Source organism: Lacerta agilis, chromosome 8, assembly GCF_009819535.1.
Source record: "Lacerta agilis isolate rLacAgi1 chromosome 8, rLacAgi1.pri, whole genome shotgun sequence".
Taxonomy (NCBI): domain Eukaryota; kingdom Metazoa; phylum Chordata; class Lepidosauria; order Squamata; family Lacertidae; genus Lacerta; species Lacerta agilis.
This window is the reverse complement of record NC_046319.1, coordinates 40,841,368-40,860,334: the sequence shown is the minus strand read 5'-3', so window position 1 is coordinate 40,860,334 and position 18,967 is coordinate 40,841,368. Positions and strand designations below refer to the sequence as shown.

Here is an 18,967-nt window from a genome sequence, read left to right as displayed (position 1 = left end):
TTCAGACCCAGTTGAATTCCCTTTCAATATAATTTGACACTTGTGTTAATCACAGCAGTACCCGTGTTTCCCCGAAAATAAGACACTGTCTTATATTTATGTTTCCTCAAGAAGACACGCTATGGCTTATTTTCAGGGGATGTCTTATTTTTATTACGTCAGTTGCTGCCCATCTTCTTAACCGCTCCGCGTCGGTACGCTGCATAGCCACACCTATCACTATGTCTTATTTTCGGGGTATGGCTTATATCGCGCAAATGCTTAGAAATCTTGCTACAGCTTATTTTATGGGTATGTCTTATTTTCGGGAAAACGGTATATAAATTTTATAATTTCAAGTCTGAAAATCCACCAAGAACGGATCTGCAGTGTGCTTTTGATCCTCACTGATGCTGTCTTTCCTGTTAGCTATTCCTCTCATCCCCCAGGAAGACTCCTTTGCTTTCTAAGACCCTCCTTTTTTCACACAGTGACAGTGAGATGGAGATGGAGGCAGAGCACTACCCTAATGGAGTCCTGGAGAATTCCGCTACAAGGATAATGAATGGCACTTACAAACATGAAGAGATTCTGCAGACAGATGATTCCAGCATGGGTAGGGTTCAGTGTGGAAAGCATCTTCTCATCTCTGTTCCAGGGAACACTTAGCTTAGCAAGTGTGGGTGATGTTCCCTAAGGAAACTGCTACTTGGGGTGCCTCTTCCAGTCCAGAAACCCCCAGAGAGGGCATGGGATGCAAAAAATACTTGTTTCTAAAATTAGGTAGATCATTAGAATATCAAACAGTAAAATTTGAAAAGGGGATCAGGTAATTTTCTTGCACCAAGACTGAAGTGCCAATATAATTTATAGCTGCCAATGGACATCATTTTAAAACTAAATGCCAGAGATTTAACAACTGCCTGCTGCAAAACCACAGCAATTTAACTGTTTAAAATGTCTGCATTTTTATTAGTTCCTGAATATTAACCTCAACATTTCATTGTCCTGTTATATGTCACTTAAAAGCTATAATTTCTGTTTTTAAACCAATAGCCAGGTGTGTACATCCAAGCAAACATTTCTTTATTTAGTTTATCTTACACTTAGAGCTGCACTTCACATGTCCTTTGGCACACGATTTTGGTCCACTCTTAACAATTTTACACTTCATGTTTTTGGAGGTAGCTAATGCTGGAAACTTGGCAGCCCAAAAGGACTTTTGATCATGCTTCTAGTGGTGGACTCCCCTGAGCCTTCTGCTATTGACCTCACTGGAATTGAACTAACTGGCTTTTTCAGAGACAGAGATGGAGGAAGGTGATTGCTTTGGTGCTCCAGCTGTTCCCTTCTTTTCACTTTCCCTTCCCTTCTTTTTTTCTTTGCTCTAGAAGATGGCTGTCCTCAGAGGCAGCTCTGTGGAGGGAACCATGCTGCCACTGAGCGGATGATCCAGTTTGGGCGAGAGCTACAGACCCTGAGCGAGCAGCTGTGCAGAGAGTATGGGAAGAATACGACACATAAAAAAATGTTGCAGGTGTGCCATGTGGCTGAGAACCCCATTCACATTCATGACCCAGAACTTGAAACCATTCATTCATTCAAAATATCCCCATATCACCTTTCAATATAAAATTGGCATGGTGGTTGCTTGCAATAAAAAATAAAAACAGTATAATAGGAAGCTGCCTTATAGAGAGTCAGACCTTTAGTCCATTCAGCTCAGTCTATACTGACGGGCACCAGCTCTCCAGGATTTCAGGCAGAGGACATTCCCAGCCCTACTGGGAGATTCCAGGGGTTGAATTTGGGACTTTCTGCATGCAAAACAGATGTTCTACCACTCTTGCTATGGCCCCGAAATAAAAAGTAAAAATAAAAGACAATAGTGCAGTGTCACAGGAGGAGTTTTTAAAACTAATAAAACCATCAACACCCAATTGGTCACTTAAAACTGTTTTAAAACCCAAGGAAAATAGTACTGTGTTGGCCCTGACACCTAAGGGTTCTAGATTCACTACCAAGAAATAGCTAAAAGAGTTCCACAGATGAGATACCACTGTCAAGGAAGCCCTGGAGCCCTCTGTTTCACATCAGGAGAAAGGGTTGCACAAAAAGGACATTCTATGCCCTCCCCTGTTTTTCAGAAAAGTCACCTTGGTTTGCACTTATCATAGTTCATAACCCAAACCACCATTCAGGCTTTCAAAGATAGAACAGACAAAGATGCAGATTAGTGTCACTTGTCTGCTTTCATTTCTGTATACTCATGACTTAGCTTTATCTTTGCGTCTGCATCCATGGTGCAGTAGCCATAACTGCAGTTTGTCACATGAGATGGGATTCCTTAAGCTTGGTTTTTCATACTGCATGAACTGAGCCATTACACATCTTGATTGGACCAAGAATAGTAGTTAAATACCCACAGGACAAACTGCTCTTTGTCCTCTTTGGGTTAAAAACTATTTAGTTCAGTATTTTAAAACATGTTGGGAATCCATATAATCGTTTACCTGCAATTTCTTTAGATCCACTTTCTCCCAAGCAGAGCAGTGAGTTCATGTGACATACTGAGTATGTGTTCTCTAGTCTCAATTTGAAGAGACCCAGTAATTTCAGGTAGCCCATTCCAACACTTAGAGAATCCTGGTGTGTTGTGTATGTGTTGCAGTGCTGTTCAAGCCTCTCTTCTTTTCACTCAGGATGCGTTCAGCTTGCTGGCCTACTCTGATCCATGGAACTGTCCCGTTGGCCAGCAGCTAGATCCAATCCAGCGGGAACCCGTGTGTGCTGCACTCAATAGCGCTATATTGGGTAAGATGACAAACAGTGAGGTAGCTCAGATCTTTCTCTTCTTCATGCATCTGTTTCTGCAGTGGGGCTACTGATGCTGGGGGGCAGCTGGCAGTATTATTGCTTACCTTGCAAAATCCCCAACATTTTGCTTAGTTTCCCCCATGTTCCATGAAGACCTCCTGAAATATATAGTGTTAAGTCGCTGCCATAGTTTTAAGGACTGCTGAGCGAAGCCATAGCCACTGTGTGTGCTTTTGCTGCACACATATTTATCATCACAGAGGTGAAAGTTGGAGTGGGGAGCAGACTTGCAAAATCTCAGCTCACCCATGAATTCAGTAGGTAGCTTGAGCTTCAGCCACCCTTTCTGTAAAGAGGGCATAATGCCACTAATCTGCCTTACAGGGTTATTATATAATGTGGTAACATATGTAATGAATTTGGGGTACCTTGATAAAACTTGAAGGCATGGTCCAACAGATGCTGAGCTTTCATCGGTCTCACTGCTTACCATGAAATAAAGCTATGCCTGTGTATAGTTTTCATATTGAAACCAGTGGGCTGCAACATTGCTGAACTTGGGCCAGATTCCTGTACTAAACTTTTGACTGTCATCAGGCTTCAGATGGATCTTTCCCTTAGTAGGGCCTGCATGCATTCCAGAGCCTGTGTCCCTCCAGATGTTGCTGGACTACAGCTCCCATCACTCCTGACCGCTGGCCGTGCTGGTTGGGGCTGGTGGGGGTTCGGAGCCCAATGACAACTGGAGGGACCCCCACTCCTCTTCTGTGTTTTTCAGTCCTCTATGGGGAAGAGCATTTTTGCAGCTTTGGGGTGGGGGGTGGGGATGGAATAAAGTAGCTTTTATCAATGACACGCTCTCTGTGCATCACCTCATTGTCACAATACCCTCTTTCTCTTTCTGCAGAGTCTCAGAACCTGCCAAAGCAGCCCCCACTGCTGCTTGCCCTGGGCCAGGCCTCGGAGTGCTTGCGGCTCATGGCTCGCGTGGGCTTGGGCTCCTGCTCTTTCGCCAGAGTGGATGACTATTTGCACTAGCCACTGAGTGAGACAGAGTGACCCCTCCAGTGCTGCCACCATCACTTCCCCCTGCCTCGCATTTTCCCACTGCCCCCAAGGGCAAGCTGCCCAGCGGAAGAACACATTGCTGACTGAGGGGGAATCCCTGCGATGCCTTCATTTCTCACCTTGGAAACTGCTGGCAGGGCCTTCCCCCCTGTCGTCATCACCACCACAGCCTGCTCTGCCCTGCAGCCATTGCAGCACTCAGTATTTTCACTGGTCATTCTGATGTAGCGCCTTTCCTACTTTAGGATTTTATTTTATTTTATTTTCTGACTGAGCCACCAGTATTTATATCTGGAGAGTTTGTGCTGAGCTGGTTTCTACTAATTTAGAGATAAAAGTGTATCTGTTGGTGATGGCCTGCTTTTATTTTCATGAGGGGAAACTGCCGGCACGCATGTCACCAGGGCAGTGTTGTTCTCTAGTGCTAGTCCCCTTAAAGGCAAGTGGCTTCATGTTTTGACCGGAGACCAACCTGTGCCACCACATCTCTACTGCCTGAGCAGAAAGGCTCATTTGTCTCTCTTTTGCCATGTGATATTCAAGTTCAAGAACTGACAGGTGGCCATTGGAACTTCTATGGAGAAAAGCTGAAAATGATAACGAAAGGTGTGCAGTATCTTGGTCTCATCTTTTAGTAAAATGGCCTGGTACTCTAAGACAGATGGAGATGGTCTTAACCGAGCATACCCCTCCCCAAACATGGTTGAGAGCAGGAACAATGTCTTGACTAAACACATCCAACATTATAACACAGGCAGCTAAGATGATGACCTCCAGATGTTGGACTCCAGTTCCCATCAGCCCCAGCTAACATGATCAGTGGTCGGATTATGGGATCTGTAGTCTTAACAACATCTGGAAAGCATCATCTTAACTACCCATGCATTAGAGGAAGGGATCCTAGGCCCAATGCAGTTTGATTCAATATGGGCATTTAGGTGGCAGCTAGCATCTAACAAATGGGACTTGTCCCATAGAGATGTTGAAGGCAGAGTGACTTTACCTGTCTTTTAAATGGAATAGTGTCAGATGATGTGGAAACTGGGAGATATGTGTCACTCAAGCCATTTCTATTTGAGCTAGAGACTCTCCTAGGGGTTTTCACTTGGACTGGTGTCTGCTTTTTTTATACAATTGCACGCCCCCTGTGTTTTGGGGTCATTCATAGTTGACAAGCTTGCAGTCCAGGTTTGGGGCTCAGGTAGATCAGATCACACCTCCCTCATTACCTGTGGATCTTTGCTCCACACTGAACTTGAAGTCCGTCAGATGCTTGAATGACAACTGATCAGCCACAAACGAAAATGTGAAATTGAGGACATAAGCCAATATTTAGTTTTTCCTTTTAAAAAAAAGTGTACAGTTTTTACTCCAAGGAGTAGCCATTAAAAAAAAAAAGGACAGACACTTCTAAACCAGGGTATGGCAGAAATCCTCACAAAAAGTTGCTAGGCATAATGGGTGAAAAACTCAGGTGCCAGCCTAATTTATATGAGGGTGTATATATGTATATCAAGAGAGGCACACTACTAAAAGCAATTTTGTCAGATTATAGTATGGATTATGCAACTTCAGAATTGTTGGCTTGCATATTTCAACATCTTGTCTAGCTTTTAATATACATTTCTGATGGGAAAAGTGACTCCTATAAAATCAACAAGTGAGACATTTAGCTCAAGTTGTTTTTCAGTATTGCAGAAGCTTACAAGGAATGTGCTAAATAAGAAGTGTGCCCCTTGAGGTGAAGAACAATGGTCACATTAGAACAGGCATAGGCAAACTCCGGCCTGTTTGGGACTACATCATCCCTAGCTAACAGGACCAGTGGTCAGGGATGATGGGAATTGTAGTCCCAAACATCTGGAAGGCCGGAGTTTGCCTATGCTTGCATTAGAAAGAAGCTGACAGTTTAGTTTGGGGCTTGCATGTATAAGGGTGAATAACACGTGTGTGTGTGCAGTAGACTTGGAACCATAGCTGCAAACTTTTCCCTTTTCTTGCGAGGAATCCTATTCGGAATAAGGGAATTTCCCTTAAAAAATGGGAGAAGTTGACAGCTGTGCTTGGAACATACAGAATAAGCATCACATTCAAGAATGCGACCCGTACCTGTAATGGGAATGATCCTGCACAGTGCTCATCAGTTGTAGACCACCTCTATTTTCATGTGTTTGTGCGTAAAGTAGTGGTGGTGGAAGTAAACACACTGTTTTCATCCCTTGTTTTGCTGGGCTGACTATTACTGAGAGACTACAGAAACACTTTAAAATTAAAGAGATGGCTGTGGAAGACACAGTTCCAAATTCAATCCCCCCTGCCCCTGGACTGATTGTGTTACATAACTGGCTATGATTGCTCTCTTGCACAGGTTAGATCAAAGCAAAATATCATCTTGGCTGCATTGAATAAAGAAAAGCATCCTTTTTTGCCAGCTGCCATCAATAACTGGTGAACATAACACTCAGATGTGTAGTGTTGTTTTAACAATTCTATCCTGTCTTAGATCTTTTTTAAAGAGTGCTCAGTGCTAGCTTACACATCAATAAGCAAATCCTGTTTAAAACACTGATTTTAAAATCCACCCCTAATTGTGTATTGGTGTGAAAACTGACATCTTCATATCTCCAATCTCATTTTCTGCACCAGCAGCCTATCAACTGGCTGCTATTGCTGTATGTAGCTCTTAGGGTATAATTTTTTAAATTTTACCTATTTTGGATGAGTCTTTAACCAGAGATCCCCTGCTTCCATAACATTCATTTTTACAGAGTTGCTTTGAATATTTTCTCAGAAACAAGTTACCCACATTTATGGTAGGTAACATGCTTTTGATCTAAAGCAATCTGCTTTGATAATGTATGAAAGCTTGAAATCCTGTAGACATTGGAGGTACTCTGTGTCATACTTGAGGAAGACTTTCAGTACCAGCTAGCTCAGCTCAAGAGTTTCCTTGTTGTGGTACAATTGCTGTTTAGACCCAGAAACTCCTGGAGGGTGTAGCCAAAATGTGGCTGACAGTGTTAATGTACTTTAGAGGTTAAAATTAATTCAATCAAAAACACTGGAACTCGTGAAACAAAATCTTCCCAGATGTGTTCATATTCATACTGATGAAATAGTACTCTCTTTTCACAGCAGCTAACTACTCCACTTTGGATACAAAATACTCTTTTTTAGTAGGTGGTCATCAGAGACATTATGATCAAGAGCAACAAGAAATAACACGCATAGGTGATATCTGTCTAGGCTATGGGGTGAAATTGCAGAATTTACAACCACCTCCCCTTCCAGGGCATTTGCCATATAGATGGAATAGAGATTGAAATTCTCTAGTTGTGGTGTCTAGAATCCAACAGTGTCACTGCTAATTGCTCTTCAATCTGGCAGTAAAATAGTCTCTCTAGTCTACAGCTGTTTTAAACCATTCTTTGAAATACTTTGCTGAAGAATGCTGATCCATCACTTGATAAAAAAGCACACTCTTGTCTATGTAGTCTCCCCGTGCTATAGAAGCTCTTAACACTGTACAAATGAGAATTTCCACATATAAGGAGTGTTATATCTGATCTCGTATTAGGAGCAGGAGATATAAGACAAGTGGAGATATGGTTCCATAAAAAGAATGTCACAGATTAGCCACCCCCATCCTAGAATATAGATGCAGTACACTCATTACTTCTTCACTCTGACCCCAAACAGTTCTTTTTGCGCAAAAGAAGAGTGATTTTGCTTTTAGATTAACATCTTATTTTTGGACAACCTATCTGCCTTGCAGGATGACATTACCAGACCATAGACCTGAGCTAGAGCTTTGGTTCTGTAGGCCTCCTGTAACACGGCAGGTGGCACTAGAGGCTCAGCAAGGCACGTTTTTGATGCTTCCCTAGATCAATCATTTTAACCACAGGCGGGGTAGCATGCCTCCCAACAGCACCCAAACATCCATCCCTTCATCAAGCCCAACCTGCTCTTACTCATCTTCCATATATACTTTGTAACTTACTTGAGGAATTCTTTGTTCTAATTTATTGGCAGGTTTCAAGCACTGGGCTCACCAGTTGGTGATCTGTTGGCCAAAACTGGTCGTCTGGATGCGAGTTGCCAAACCTGCTTTTTAAATAAGTGGGGAAATGGAGCAAAAGGGGTGGTGTGGAAATTGTCTTTGACATGCCACTGGGCAATAGAGCCATGTGCACCACACTTCCCGTCTCAACCTACAGGCAAAATTAGTTGACTAGGGCTCTCATACAACCAAGTAGCTTTTGTATGGTGGGGCCACACTGCTTGAGGAAGTACTCTGAATCATATTGAAAAGAAAAGATTGACATTTGCTACCAAGAAACATTATTTAAGGTTTAAAACTATGGGTTGGTTGTTTTTTGCATTTTTAATTTTGGGGTGTCTGTGTGCTCATCTTGAGTCTGCTGACAGCAACGTGAGGTGGGTGGAGGAATGTGACTGGATTGCATATTGGATGTCAAGCTAGGACAAAAACAAAACAAAACCCTACCCAGTGAAGTGCTTATTTTAATTCAATTATCTCCCACCCTACCCCTACCTTTTCCAGTTGTTCAAAACTCAGGTACCAGCTCTAGCATGGAATGTCAGGACACTTTTTTGTTAACTTTTTTATAGCATCATCAACTGTACAAAAAAATAATATCCCAATCACCAAATAAAACAGGCTGAGCAGAACCTCAGCTCCACCAGGCTTCCATCATCACTTGGAGTTCGTTCTTTTCATTGAGGACATTGACTCAGTGGACATCCTACCAAGCTGTGCACATTGGTTCAGTCTCTGCTTAGTATTTGTGAGTTCAGTTATCCAATGCTAGCATGAAACCCTTCCGAGGGGAGGAAATTTTAACTGAAGAAAAAGAATATTGGGGGAGGGGGATGTACTGGAAATATGGTTTTAAAAAACCCACATTCTGTTGTATTTTGACAGAATTATTTTTATTAAAATATACATCCATGTGCACCTGCCAGTGTCCTGTGTCACTCTCCTATGCTCCATTCTGGTACTGTTTGTGTATGTTGTCTGCTTGGGGAAGGGCCCTAGCCCAGTGAAAGGGCACGTGCTTTCTATGTAAAAGGTCCCAGATGCAGTCTCCAGGTATCATTGCAGAGAAATTCTGCAGAGTCACAGCTGGTCAGCATAGACAGTACTGATCTAGATGGTGAATCAGTTGTCTGACTTGATACAATACAATACTTGATACAATACAGCTTCCTCTGTGTGTTTGCGTGTGTGCACACATTTGCATTTGTGTCCATACTCCGTGCACCACAACATTAGTTTGTACATTGTTGTGCAGGATTGTAAATATTAAAAAGCACATTTCATTGTATGCTTCCCCGCACCTTAAATATTTACAGTAGGCCACTGTGATCTTGTATTTATCCAGCTATTACATCATTATGAAACTGGGCGAAGACAAGCTTTAGGTAGGCAATACCTACAATAATTATTACCGGTAACATTTCATAGATTAGAGCAGGGGTTGCTCACAAGCGCAGGTTCATCCACAGAGGCCTTCCCTCATGCCCACAGGGTCCTCTTTCCCCCTGCTGAAATTAGGATTGAAAGAAGCATTGGGTTATAGTTAATAACATAGGTTGTGGTGGGTGCTTGTTTGCAGTGTGTGTGTGTGTGTGTGTGTGTGTGTGTGTGGTGCCCAAGACACAGCTTCTCTATTTTCAAATGTGCCCACAGGCCCAAAATGGTTGGCGATCCCTGGATTGGAAATGTAGGCTTTATCCAGGTAAGCTCATGCCATGAAGGATTCCCGTTAGAGGAAGCTTAGAACTTGCACACATTGACTATCAAGGGTCTTAAGTCTTTAAAGGTAAAGGTACCCCTGACCATTAGGTCCAGTCACGGATGACTGGGGTTGTGGCGTTCATCTCACTTTGCTGGCTGAGGGAGCTGGAGTACAGCTTCCGGGTCATGTGGCCAGCATGACTAAGCCGCTTCTGGCGAACCAGAGCAGTGCATGGAAACGCTGTTTACCTTCCCACCGGAGCGGTACCTATTTATCTACTTGCACTTCATGCTTTCGAACTGCTAGGGGTGGGCAGGAGCAGGGACTGAGCAACGGGAGCTCACCCCGTCACGGGGATTCAAACCACTGACCTGATTAGCAAGCCCTAGGCTCTGGTTTAACCCACAGCACCACCTGTGTCCCTTAGGTCTTTGGGTGACATCTTGCCAAATCAGGTGAATGTTAAATGTTTACCATAATTTTTAATGCCCAAGAGCAAAGTTGACATTCACTGGTAAATCTCAAAGCCTTCTCCGTACCTTCAATAAATATATGTCCTATTTTAATTTACTGTTGAAGAACACTCTGTGGCATATTTGACTATGTCACACAAAACTCCCATTGCTCTCAAACATCTGAAAAAGCAGCAAAGAAGAATTTGTTCCATGGTGTCTTGAGTTTTCACTAGAATTTTATGGAATTAAGAAGTCCCACCCCTTTTAATAAGCAGGTTGTTATCTTGGCAAAGGATGGCAAATGTGCTGTGTAAGAATTGGGGTCCATATCTTCTTACTATATAATTAAAATGTAAGAGATTATCACACTGCTGTTTGCCTGGCTGCAAACAGCGCTCCAAATTAACGTGTGATGAGAGGCACATTTGTTAAAGAAAACTACTCTTCATCTATATAGCCTTCATTGCTCTAAGGTCACAATGAAGGGGACGGACAGACATAAAATAAACCTTTGAAAAGCATGAGGGTAGAGTATATCTATAGAATAATAACATCTTAATGTGTTTATTATGTTATATATTGTTACCTGCTCCTCATGTCTAGAAGAAGTGAGATGTTCCAGAGGCAACAGAGCTGAACTCTTTCCTGTGGATGAGAACACATGAGGGACTTGAAATGCTTGCTTTAGGTATCAACAGTGCTTTTTTTCTGTGGGGATGCAGAGGTACGCATACCCCTAAACATTTTGCGAATCTAAGTTTGGTTTCTTTGAAGGGGAAGTATTTCAATGCGAGTAGGAAAATGAGAGTACCCCTAAACATTTTTTTTAAAGGAAAAAAAGCATGGTGTATAAATATAAGAGCAAAACCGACTACTGCAAGATAATAGGTAACAAACCTGAGGCTGCTTCTCTCAGTTCTAGTCATTTTCATGTAAAATATACTGTATCAGCTATATCTGTAACACTGCCTTACAGGTGCAACATTCTGCTGTGGTAAATATATACATTATTTCAATTCAAATTGGGTGCATTACACCAGTACATCAAGTAATATGGCTTTACCCTGATGCAGTTTAATTTCATGGCATATGCCAGTATTGCAGAAAATTAACAACCCCTCCAACAGCATTTTGCTCAATCTGGTTGATCTACATTTAAATTTAAACATAAATTATTATCTTCATTTTGAAGATAATATTCATGTTCTTTAATATACAAACACTTTATATTGCTTCATTGGTAACATAAGAGGTAAAATGACTTATTACTCATACTTAATTTAAGCACAACAACAAGGGCTCCTGATTAGGCATCTAGCTATGCAATGTTATCTGTTAATTCTGCTCTATTCTGTTTCCCCCTTTGTTTTTATTTACACCAACTCACAAACCATGAACTTACAAGTTTACCACTAATAATGAACCACAGGTTGCAGATATTACTGCAAATTTATTGTGCTTTCTGTGATATACAAATGACATGAGGAGACCTGGTCTATTTATTTGTATCATTTACTATTCCTTATTATTAAGGAAAAATAAAAATAAATAGTTCACCTGGAAGTGCCCACACGTTCTCATCAGACTCCATACTTCAGGAGTAGTTGTTCTCCCTCTCCTGCTGGGCTGTAGTAGCTGCCACCCTAACTAGTAGAGCAATTAGGAGCATCTCCCTCACCTGTTTTCTAAATTTTTTAACATCCCTTGAAATCACCTGCCAGACCAGTTTAAATGACCTTTATTTACCTCATTCCAATCTTGTGGACTTTAAAAAAACAAACAACACCCCCCTTATTAAGACTATTAACAACCCATAAGTGCAGAAACAGGGTGTTGCATCATAACATATACAGTGGTACCTCGGGTTACAGAAGCTTCAGGTTACAGACTCTGCTAACCCAGAAATAGTAGGCTACCTTGGGTTAATAATTTTACCTCAAGATGAGAACAGAAATCACGCACCAGATGTGGCGTTTCACCCCTAAAGGTTCTCCAAGGGTTAACTTGGCAGGGAGGAGGTTGTCCAATGGGAGCTCTCCAGGCAATTAAAGTGTGGAAGGATGGCAGTTAGAGAGGATAGAAAAGGCAGTTAGAGGTTGGAATTGAGACAGTTGAGTTGAGTCAGAGTTAGAGGGGGATAGAGAGAGGGAGATAGAGCTAAAGAGCAGAGCTAGAGCAGGTTGAATAATTAACAGGAGGCATTAGGGATAGTTATTGGAATACTAGGTAGAGAGTTGAAATATACTTATCTGAATAACTATACAGTTATATTAAACGTTTTACCAAGTCATTTGAAACCATTACGCTTTGTACAAACAATAAAGAAACTTATGTTTATTTTTACCACAATCCGAATCTGAAGTGAGTTATTCATTGCCAGAGTGAATACTGGCTGGTGGCAGCGGATATACCATATGTCGTTGGGGCAGTTACCAATAGACCGTTAAACGTCCAGGGGTGCTGCTCAGGTCTGAGAGAGTGACCGCGACACCAGCAGCACGGCAGCAGCAGGAGGCCCCATTAGCTAAAGTGGTACTTCAGGTTAAGAACAGTTTCAGGTTAAGAATGGACCTCCAGAACGAATTAAGTTCTTAATCCAAGGTACCACTATATAAAGCAAATAAACAATAAATAGTAAGAGAAAGAAATGATGACACATCAATATAAATCAAGACATCCATATTTTACAAGCTAGTGCGGATGATAAATGTTGAGCATCTAAATCCAAAGCATGGGAAATAAAATCCCACCAGATGCCATAAAAGCCTCCAGGATCCTCCAACCCACTGGAAACACAGAATTTATGTGCAATTTTCCCCACAATGATGACTTCCACAAGTTCTTACGCTACACAGCCAAATGCAGATCTTTCAAGGTTTTCCTTTGCTAGGCTATTGAAACCCTAGCTGCAGCTAACATGCATGTCAAAATCTCTTTAGAGTGACAAGCTTTCATCTCGTAAGTGTTTGAAAATAGTGTTTTCATTTTACAGATGTAAAGGAAGCCAAGGAGCAGGTACAAAAGCATGACAGGGGATGTGGCCTGAACATAATTATCCTCATCTTCCCCTGAGCTGTGACCACCCTCAAACCCCTGTTGTAAATCTGAATTATCATCTTCTCTGGAAGTATCAGGCTGGGGAGGTGATCTCCAGCATTTCTCCTTTGCCCAGTCCCTGACACTGTGTTAGTTTTTATATGCTGGTTAATATATTCCCTAGTGATATGGTATGCTTTTTTATCATTCTTTCACATTCTTTCACTAATGAACTTGGGGTACAGTTATTTGCTTCACCCTGTTTTTTAAATCTTCATAACAATCATAGCAATTTTTCCATTGCTAATGATGATGATGATGATGATGATGATGATGTTAAAAAACAGAGGTGGCCAATGAGCTAGTCAGCAAATCACGTGTAGCATCCAACTTAAGTTTATCTGAAGATCAAAGGAGGTGCCTAATTCCCATAAAAGCACCTCATGTGATGAACCAACATTCTTTGAAGCAAGCTTTTTACAATCATGGAAGCCAAAGTCTGCAGCTCCAAGGGGATGGGGCCAGATTTCCCTGTTCAGAGTGTTCTGGTGACAGGATCCAATTCGGGAATTGGCCTGGGTCTGGTGAAGCAGTTTCTGAGGCTGCCAACTCCACCTCAGTGGGTCTTTGCTACTACCCTAGACATGGATGGACCAAAAAGCAAGGTGAGGACCAGGGATGTAGCATAAGAGAGTAGTGATGTTACTATGTTGTAAGAACAGACCCTCCTCATTCACGTGGCAATGCAAGCTTTGTGTGCTGGATGGGGTTGGTGGGAGTTGTAGTCCAAAACAGGAGGGCACCCGGTTGGAGAGAATGCTGTTGCACTCATGACCTGCTTGCAGGCTTCCCACTGCCATCTGGTTGTGAGAACAAGAGGCAGAACTGAATGGGCCTTTGCTCTGAAAGTACTTACCTTAGTTTTTTTCCTTTAAAAAGTAAAGTTTTGATTTAAGCTTAACTGTAGATGCTAAACTAAATTTTTCAGGTTTTTGTAATTGCCAGTGCTCCCCAACTGCACCATGAGCCCTGTGGGGAAGAGAGATAAGGTTAACCCAAATGTACCCCTTTGTTTGCCCTCCCTTCCAGTTATCCTTTCTCTGCCAGAAATAGATCAGTGTCTATTTATACCAGGCTGCCTAACACTCCCTTGTGCCTCCTCAATAACACTTCTTAGTAGTGTAGGCTGGGTATAATCATAGAGACCTTAAGGACTTGTGAGCCAGGATTAAGGTTTTAGTAAAATGATTAAAAAGTTGTTGTTAGGGAAAAGGTTTTATCTTATGAATGGTTACATTCAAACAAAGCAATCCCCAAAGGAGCTAATAGAGAAATTAAAATAAGACCAATGCATCCTACTATCCTTTAAATAAAACAGTGTCCTAACAGCTGAAGACTTACACTGGAATTTAGGGTGATCTTCCACAGTTTCCCTTCAGTGCATTCCCCTGTGGGCAACTTTCTGGGGGCCACATGCCAGCAACAGATATGGCTCCTGCCCTTGTATAATAGGCTACATTCCACTGATGCAAAAGTCTACATACACCTCTCTCCATCCTCCATCAGAACAAGTAAAAGGCACTGTTACAGTACAAGGGCATATTTCAGCCAGGCAAAAGCAATGAGGAGGGTGTAGAGCAATGCCAGTGAGGGGTATGACCTGGTGAGAAAGAGGCTGCTATCTTAGGAGTTACAAAGCCTGCATAGAGGGAGCCTGCATAGGAGGAAGGGGGAGAATGAGGACTTTCAGACTCCTTACCACTTTTCCTTGCACCAGGTTTTCTGTCCATCTATTAATATTGGAGAGGAGGATGTTTTCCTGGCAAGGAAGGATTTGTTCTGAGTGAGATTCCTAAGTGTCTGTTACTCTGCTAAGCATTTTTAGGAACCAGCTCTAAGGCTCTGGGTCTCTTTTGGTGACTAGTTCCAGTTTAAGCAAGGAGGTAAAATGTTTCTTTTTTGACAGGAAATAAAGGAGTTGGCATGCCAGCATCAGAATCTGGTGGTGCTGCAGCTGGGTAAGTCTCACGTTCCAAGCGTGGGATGAATTGACATTCCCAGCACCAGTGGAAAACATTACAGTTTCACAAAGCAGTAACTGGAAAACAAGATGATTTGCTCCCCTGTTACAGAATATCAATAAGTACTTTTGATTCTTCCCACAACTTCAAGGAAGCTTTGAAATGAGATGCCCCTATATGTAGTCTCTGTCCATATCATCACATGATGTGTGGGAACGTTTAGCCCACCTATGTTGCAGAACTACAACTCCCATCATCCTTGGCCATTCACCATGTTTTCTGGGACTGATGAGAATTGTAGTTCAGTAACATTTGGAGAATCATAAAAGAACTTTCCAAAATGGCTGACCAAAGTCATGGGCTAACGCTATCTCTTATGGGTACTCTACCTGTCTGTGTCTGTGAATTCTTATAGAAGCAATAGGACACGGAAAGGCAAGGCTTCCAGAACAGGTACCACAAGCCGTTGTATGTTACCATAGTCCACAGAATAGTCCACAGAAACTGCAGGGATCATTCAGTGTGCTTCATAAAAGTTAATAATGTTGGTGTTAAAGTCAATTAGTTAGGAACCGGCTGGGTGGAGGCGTTGATTAGCAAGCATGCAAGCAGCATCAGCAGTTTTCTCTATAAGTGTCTTTGGCTGAATGTTTTCTTGCTATATGCTAGGCCTGAACTGAGAGAGACAAAATATCCCTACAGCTTTCTCCCTAAATTACACACAGTAAAGTGTTGCCAAACTTTTCTCTCTGAATTCCACCTACATTAGTTAAGTACTTTGGCCTTACAATTGCCTTGCTTTGAGCTCATTTTCTGACGGAGTGATATGAATGTGATGCAAACATTTTTAAAAGCCAGGCCCTCACTGTGCTCCCTGTAAACACACACACACACACACCTCCATGATTCAGAGAAGCGCTTGTTCATCCACATCAAGTGGGCTGTGGTAGCTGCCACACTAACAAAAAGAGCTGACAGGCCGCGGTGACAAATAAGTTGACTGGAAAGCACCTTTCATCCTTGAATGGACTTAATCTGTAAGATCCCCGAAAGCCACCTGCCTTGGTAGTTTTAAAGGTGCCTTTTTATTAGTCCCTTGGGCATCCCCACACCACCCAGTTCTTAAGTGCTCAGAAATGTCATTCTGCAGATGTCACTGACCTCCAGAGCATCAAGGCAGCTGTGGAACAAGTGCAAAAGTGTGTTGGAGAATGTGGTTTGAACCTCCTGATGAACAATGCTGGTGTTATTTCTGGATACGACCTGGAGAAGGAAAATGCAAAGAGCATGGCAGATGTATATGCCGTCAATACTATTGGGCCACTTCAGGTGAGCCAGGTAAGTTTTTGCTTTTCATGGGGTTGCAAAACTCTTTACTCACTACCTATTGCCTTGGTAACAGCTGTGGTGTTCTGGCCCTTTGGGAGAATTAAACAAAAGCAACAAACTGGGTAGGAGAAAAGCAGTATTTGTTTGAGCAATTAATTTTCATGAGCACTTTAAAAAGAACTGCAAAACTGATATGGAAATTCGGAGAATTGTACTTAAGGTAGGAAAAATGATAAACCAACATTGATAGATCCACCAGTCGCTGAACATCAGTCTGGCATAAAAATAGGATCGCTTTCTACCTTTCCTTCCCTAGAAGTTTAATGGGGCTGCTCTCATAAACATGCAGACAATTTTTTTAAAGAGAATGGACCAATATAGCTACTTTCTGGAAAACAGATGACATTTATGCCTTTCCTATTATAGTGTGCTATGCACACACATAGTAAAAGAGAGATAATGCAGAAGCCTCCAATATGTTGTCAAACAGTTATGGGAGAAGGACAACTTTAAAATGCCCAGAAGTGAACTAGAAGGAAGAAACATAGGTGAGACCTTAGAATAGAGCAGCTTCAGGACCTGTTGTGGGCTGCATAAAATGAGGCCAGGGCACAGGGTACCCAGCTTTGCATTCAAACAATTCTAAATGTATAATAAGTCTTACTTATTCTTCTGCAAAAGCTTATAGAAAGTATTTTTGGATCAGAAATCCTAATTCTGCTACAAGCATTGTTTATATATACCTTCAGCTTTATACAGTGCATCCAGTGCTTTCCTCCGGTATCACTGCCCTAAGATAGCTGCATTCATTGACCTAACAGCCATGATCTCTATTCTCTTTTAGGCATTTCTGCCCCTGCTGAAGATGGCAGCTCAGAGATATCCCCAGGAAGGGCTGAGCTGCTGCAAGGCAGCCATTATCAATACATCCAGTGCTGGAGGCTTCATAGAAGTTATGCTGCTATGGGATAAATCTAAGAGTGTTGCCTATCGCTGCAGTAAGGTACCTATTGTGAAATCCATGTGAAACTGTCTGCAGCCTCCCCTGCCCTGCTGCAACTATCTTTCCAAATGATTGTTGTATGTGTGCATCTGGGCAATAAGAGTGTATTGCCCACGGGTAAATGTTGAGAGACAAACATCTGTTGTGAGGATGTTGCATTTTCTAAAAGAGTGGATGGCATTAAGGGAAGATGCTGGGATGTTTTCTACAAATAGATAGTATGTGTACAGTCCTTTTCTTGTTGCGGAACTTAGAGCAAACATTTAAAGCTAGAAATCATTTAGCAAAATGATGCAGCCAACAAGCATGCGGGAAACACTCACAAATGCCTGTCAAAAATCTTGTTCAAGAGTGATAAATAACTTCCAAGTTGCTAGTTTTTGTGTCAGGAATGCTCAATGATGTCCAATTTCTCTTACAAACCTCTCTGCCTCCAATCCTTTCTAGCCACCTTGCAGTAATTCATGTAAGCAGCTCCCCACAGCTCAATGCACCCTCTGCTCATGGTTTGTTTTTTCTCCCTTGTAGGCTGCTTTAAACATGCTCACCAAATGCCAGTCACTCACATATCCAGCTTACGGGATTCTGTGTGTTTGCATCCATCCTGGCTGGGTAAAAACTCAAGGCATGAACGTAAGTGCTCAAGGCTTTTGGTAATCATGGAAAAGGTGGGCAGCCCTATAGGATGATATTTCTTTCAACAAATTGCTTGACATTTTTAGTTGGATGGTGGTGCCTGAGTAGCTCCAGTGCCCCATCCTTCACTTCTTGGAAATATTAAAAGCACAAGAGCAAGGCAATGAAGGCAGCATCTATGAGTTGGTGCTTCTAATAATATCCAAAATTGCTCCTGGAAAAGCAAGCAGAGTCCTCTGAGGCCTTGCAGTGAACTGCTATCCTTTGGCATGCATGACCACTTGCTTGTCTTTCATAAAGCAATGTTTAATGTGCAGACTGAAATCTTATAACCAAGACATCCAACAGCATCTAGGCCTTCTGCTATTTGATGCTCAAGAATGATTTTTTCCAAACTTAAGAAATCCTTCACTTACAATATTTATCTTCACAGGAGGCGGACCTGACTGTGGAAGAGAGTACACAAGGAATAATTAATGTTCTCTCCACACTTTCTGAGGTCGATAATGGTACCTTTGTGGACTGGAAAGGACGCAGAGTACCCTGGTGAGGGATTTGTTTCCTGATGCTAGGGGTTTTACCACTCTAGCATTCTGCCTAGAGAGCATCCAATAAACCATCTGGGATTCAAGGAAAAATGTTTTTGACTCTTTTCTTCCTTCGAAAGGTTCCATTGAAGACAAGTTTTTATGCAGAATTGTTTTTAAGGACTAGCCATGGATTGAAAGATCTTTCAGTCTGAGGTCACATTCCCTCATGAGCAGCCTTATGGGGGCTGGGTGCCAATGCCACTCTAGCATTCTGCCTAGAGAGCATCCAATAAACCATCTGGGATTCAGGGAAAAATGTTTTTGTCTC

At 42.1% G+C, this 18,967-nt stretch overlaps 2 protein-coding genes across 3 annotated transcripts in view; both read left to right on the top strand.

The window, feature by feature from the left end:
* Positions 1-5,251, top strand: part of RANBP10 (RAN binding protein 10) — a 48,540-nt gene extending 43,289 nt beyond the window's left edge. The window contains exons 11-14 of one of the 2 annotated variants that reach the window (XM_033158878.1): positions 471-595; positions 1,374-1,516; positions 2,682-2,793; positions 3,704-5,251. In XM_033158878.1, coding sequence (XP_033014769.1) covers positions 471-595; positions 1,374-1,516; positions 2,682-2,793; positions 3,704-3,834 — 511 coding nt within the window. In that variant the 3' untranslated portion in view covers positions 3,835-5,251. Of the gene's footprint in view, positions 1-470; positions 596-1,370; positions 1,517-2,681; positions 2,794-3,703 lie in introns of both variants that reach the window. The other variant, XM_033158877.1, reaches the window with a different exon arrangement.
* An 8,364-nt stretch (positions 5,252-13,615) lies between these two features.
* LOC117052152 (C-factor-like) lies at positions 13,616-18,659 on the top strand. The gene is made up of 6 exons (XM_033158923.1): positions 13,616-13,785; positions 15,087-15,138; positions 16,292-16,479; positions 17,315-17,473; positions 18,002-18,106; positions 18,543-18,659. The coding sequence occupies exons 1-6, from the start codon at positions 13,636-13,638 to the stop codon at positions 18,657-18,659; spliced, it is 771 nt and encodes a 256-aa protein (XP_033014814.1). The 5' UTR covers positions 13,616-13,635.
* Positions 18,660-18,967: the final 308 nt, after the last annotated feature.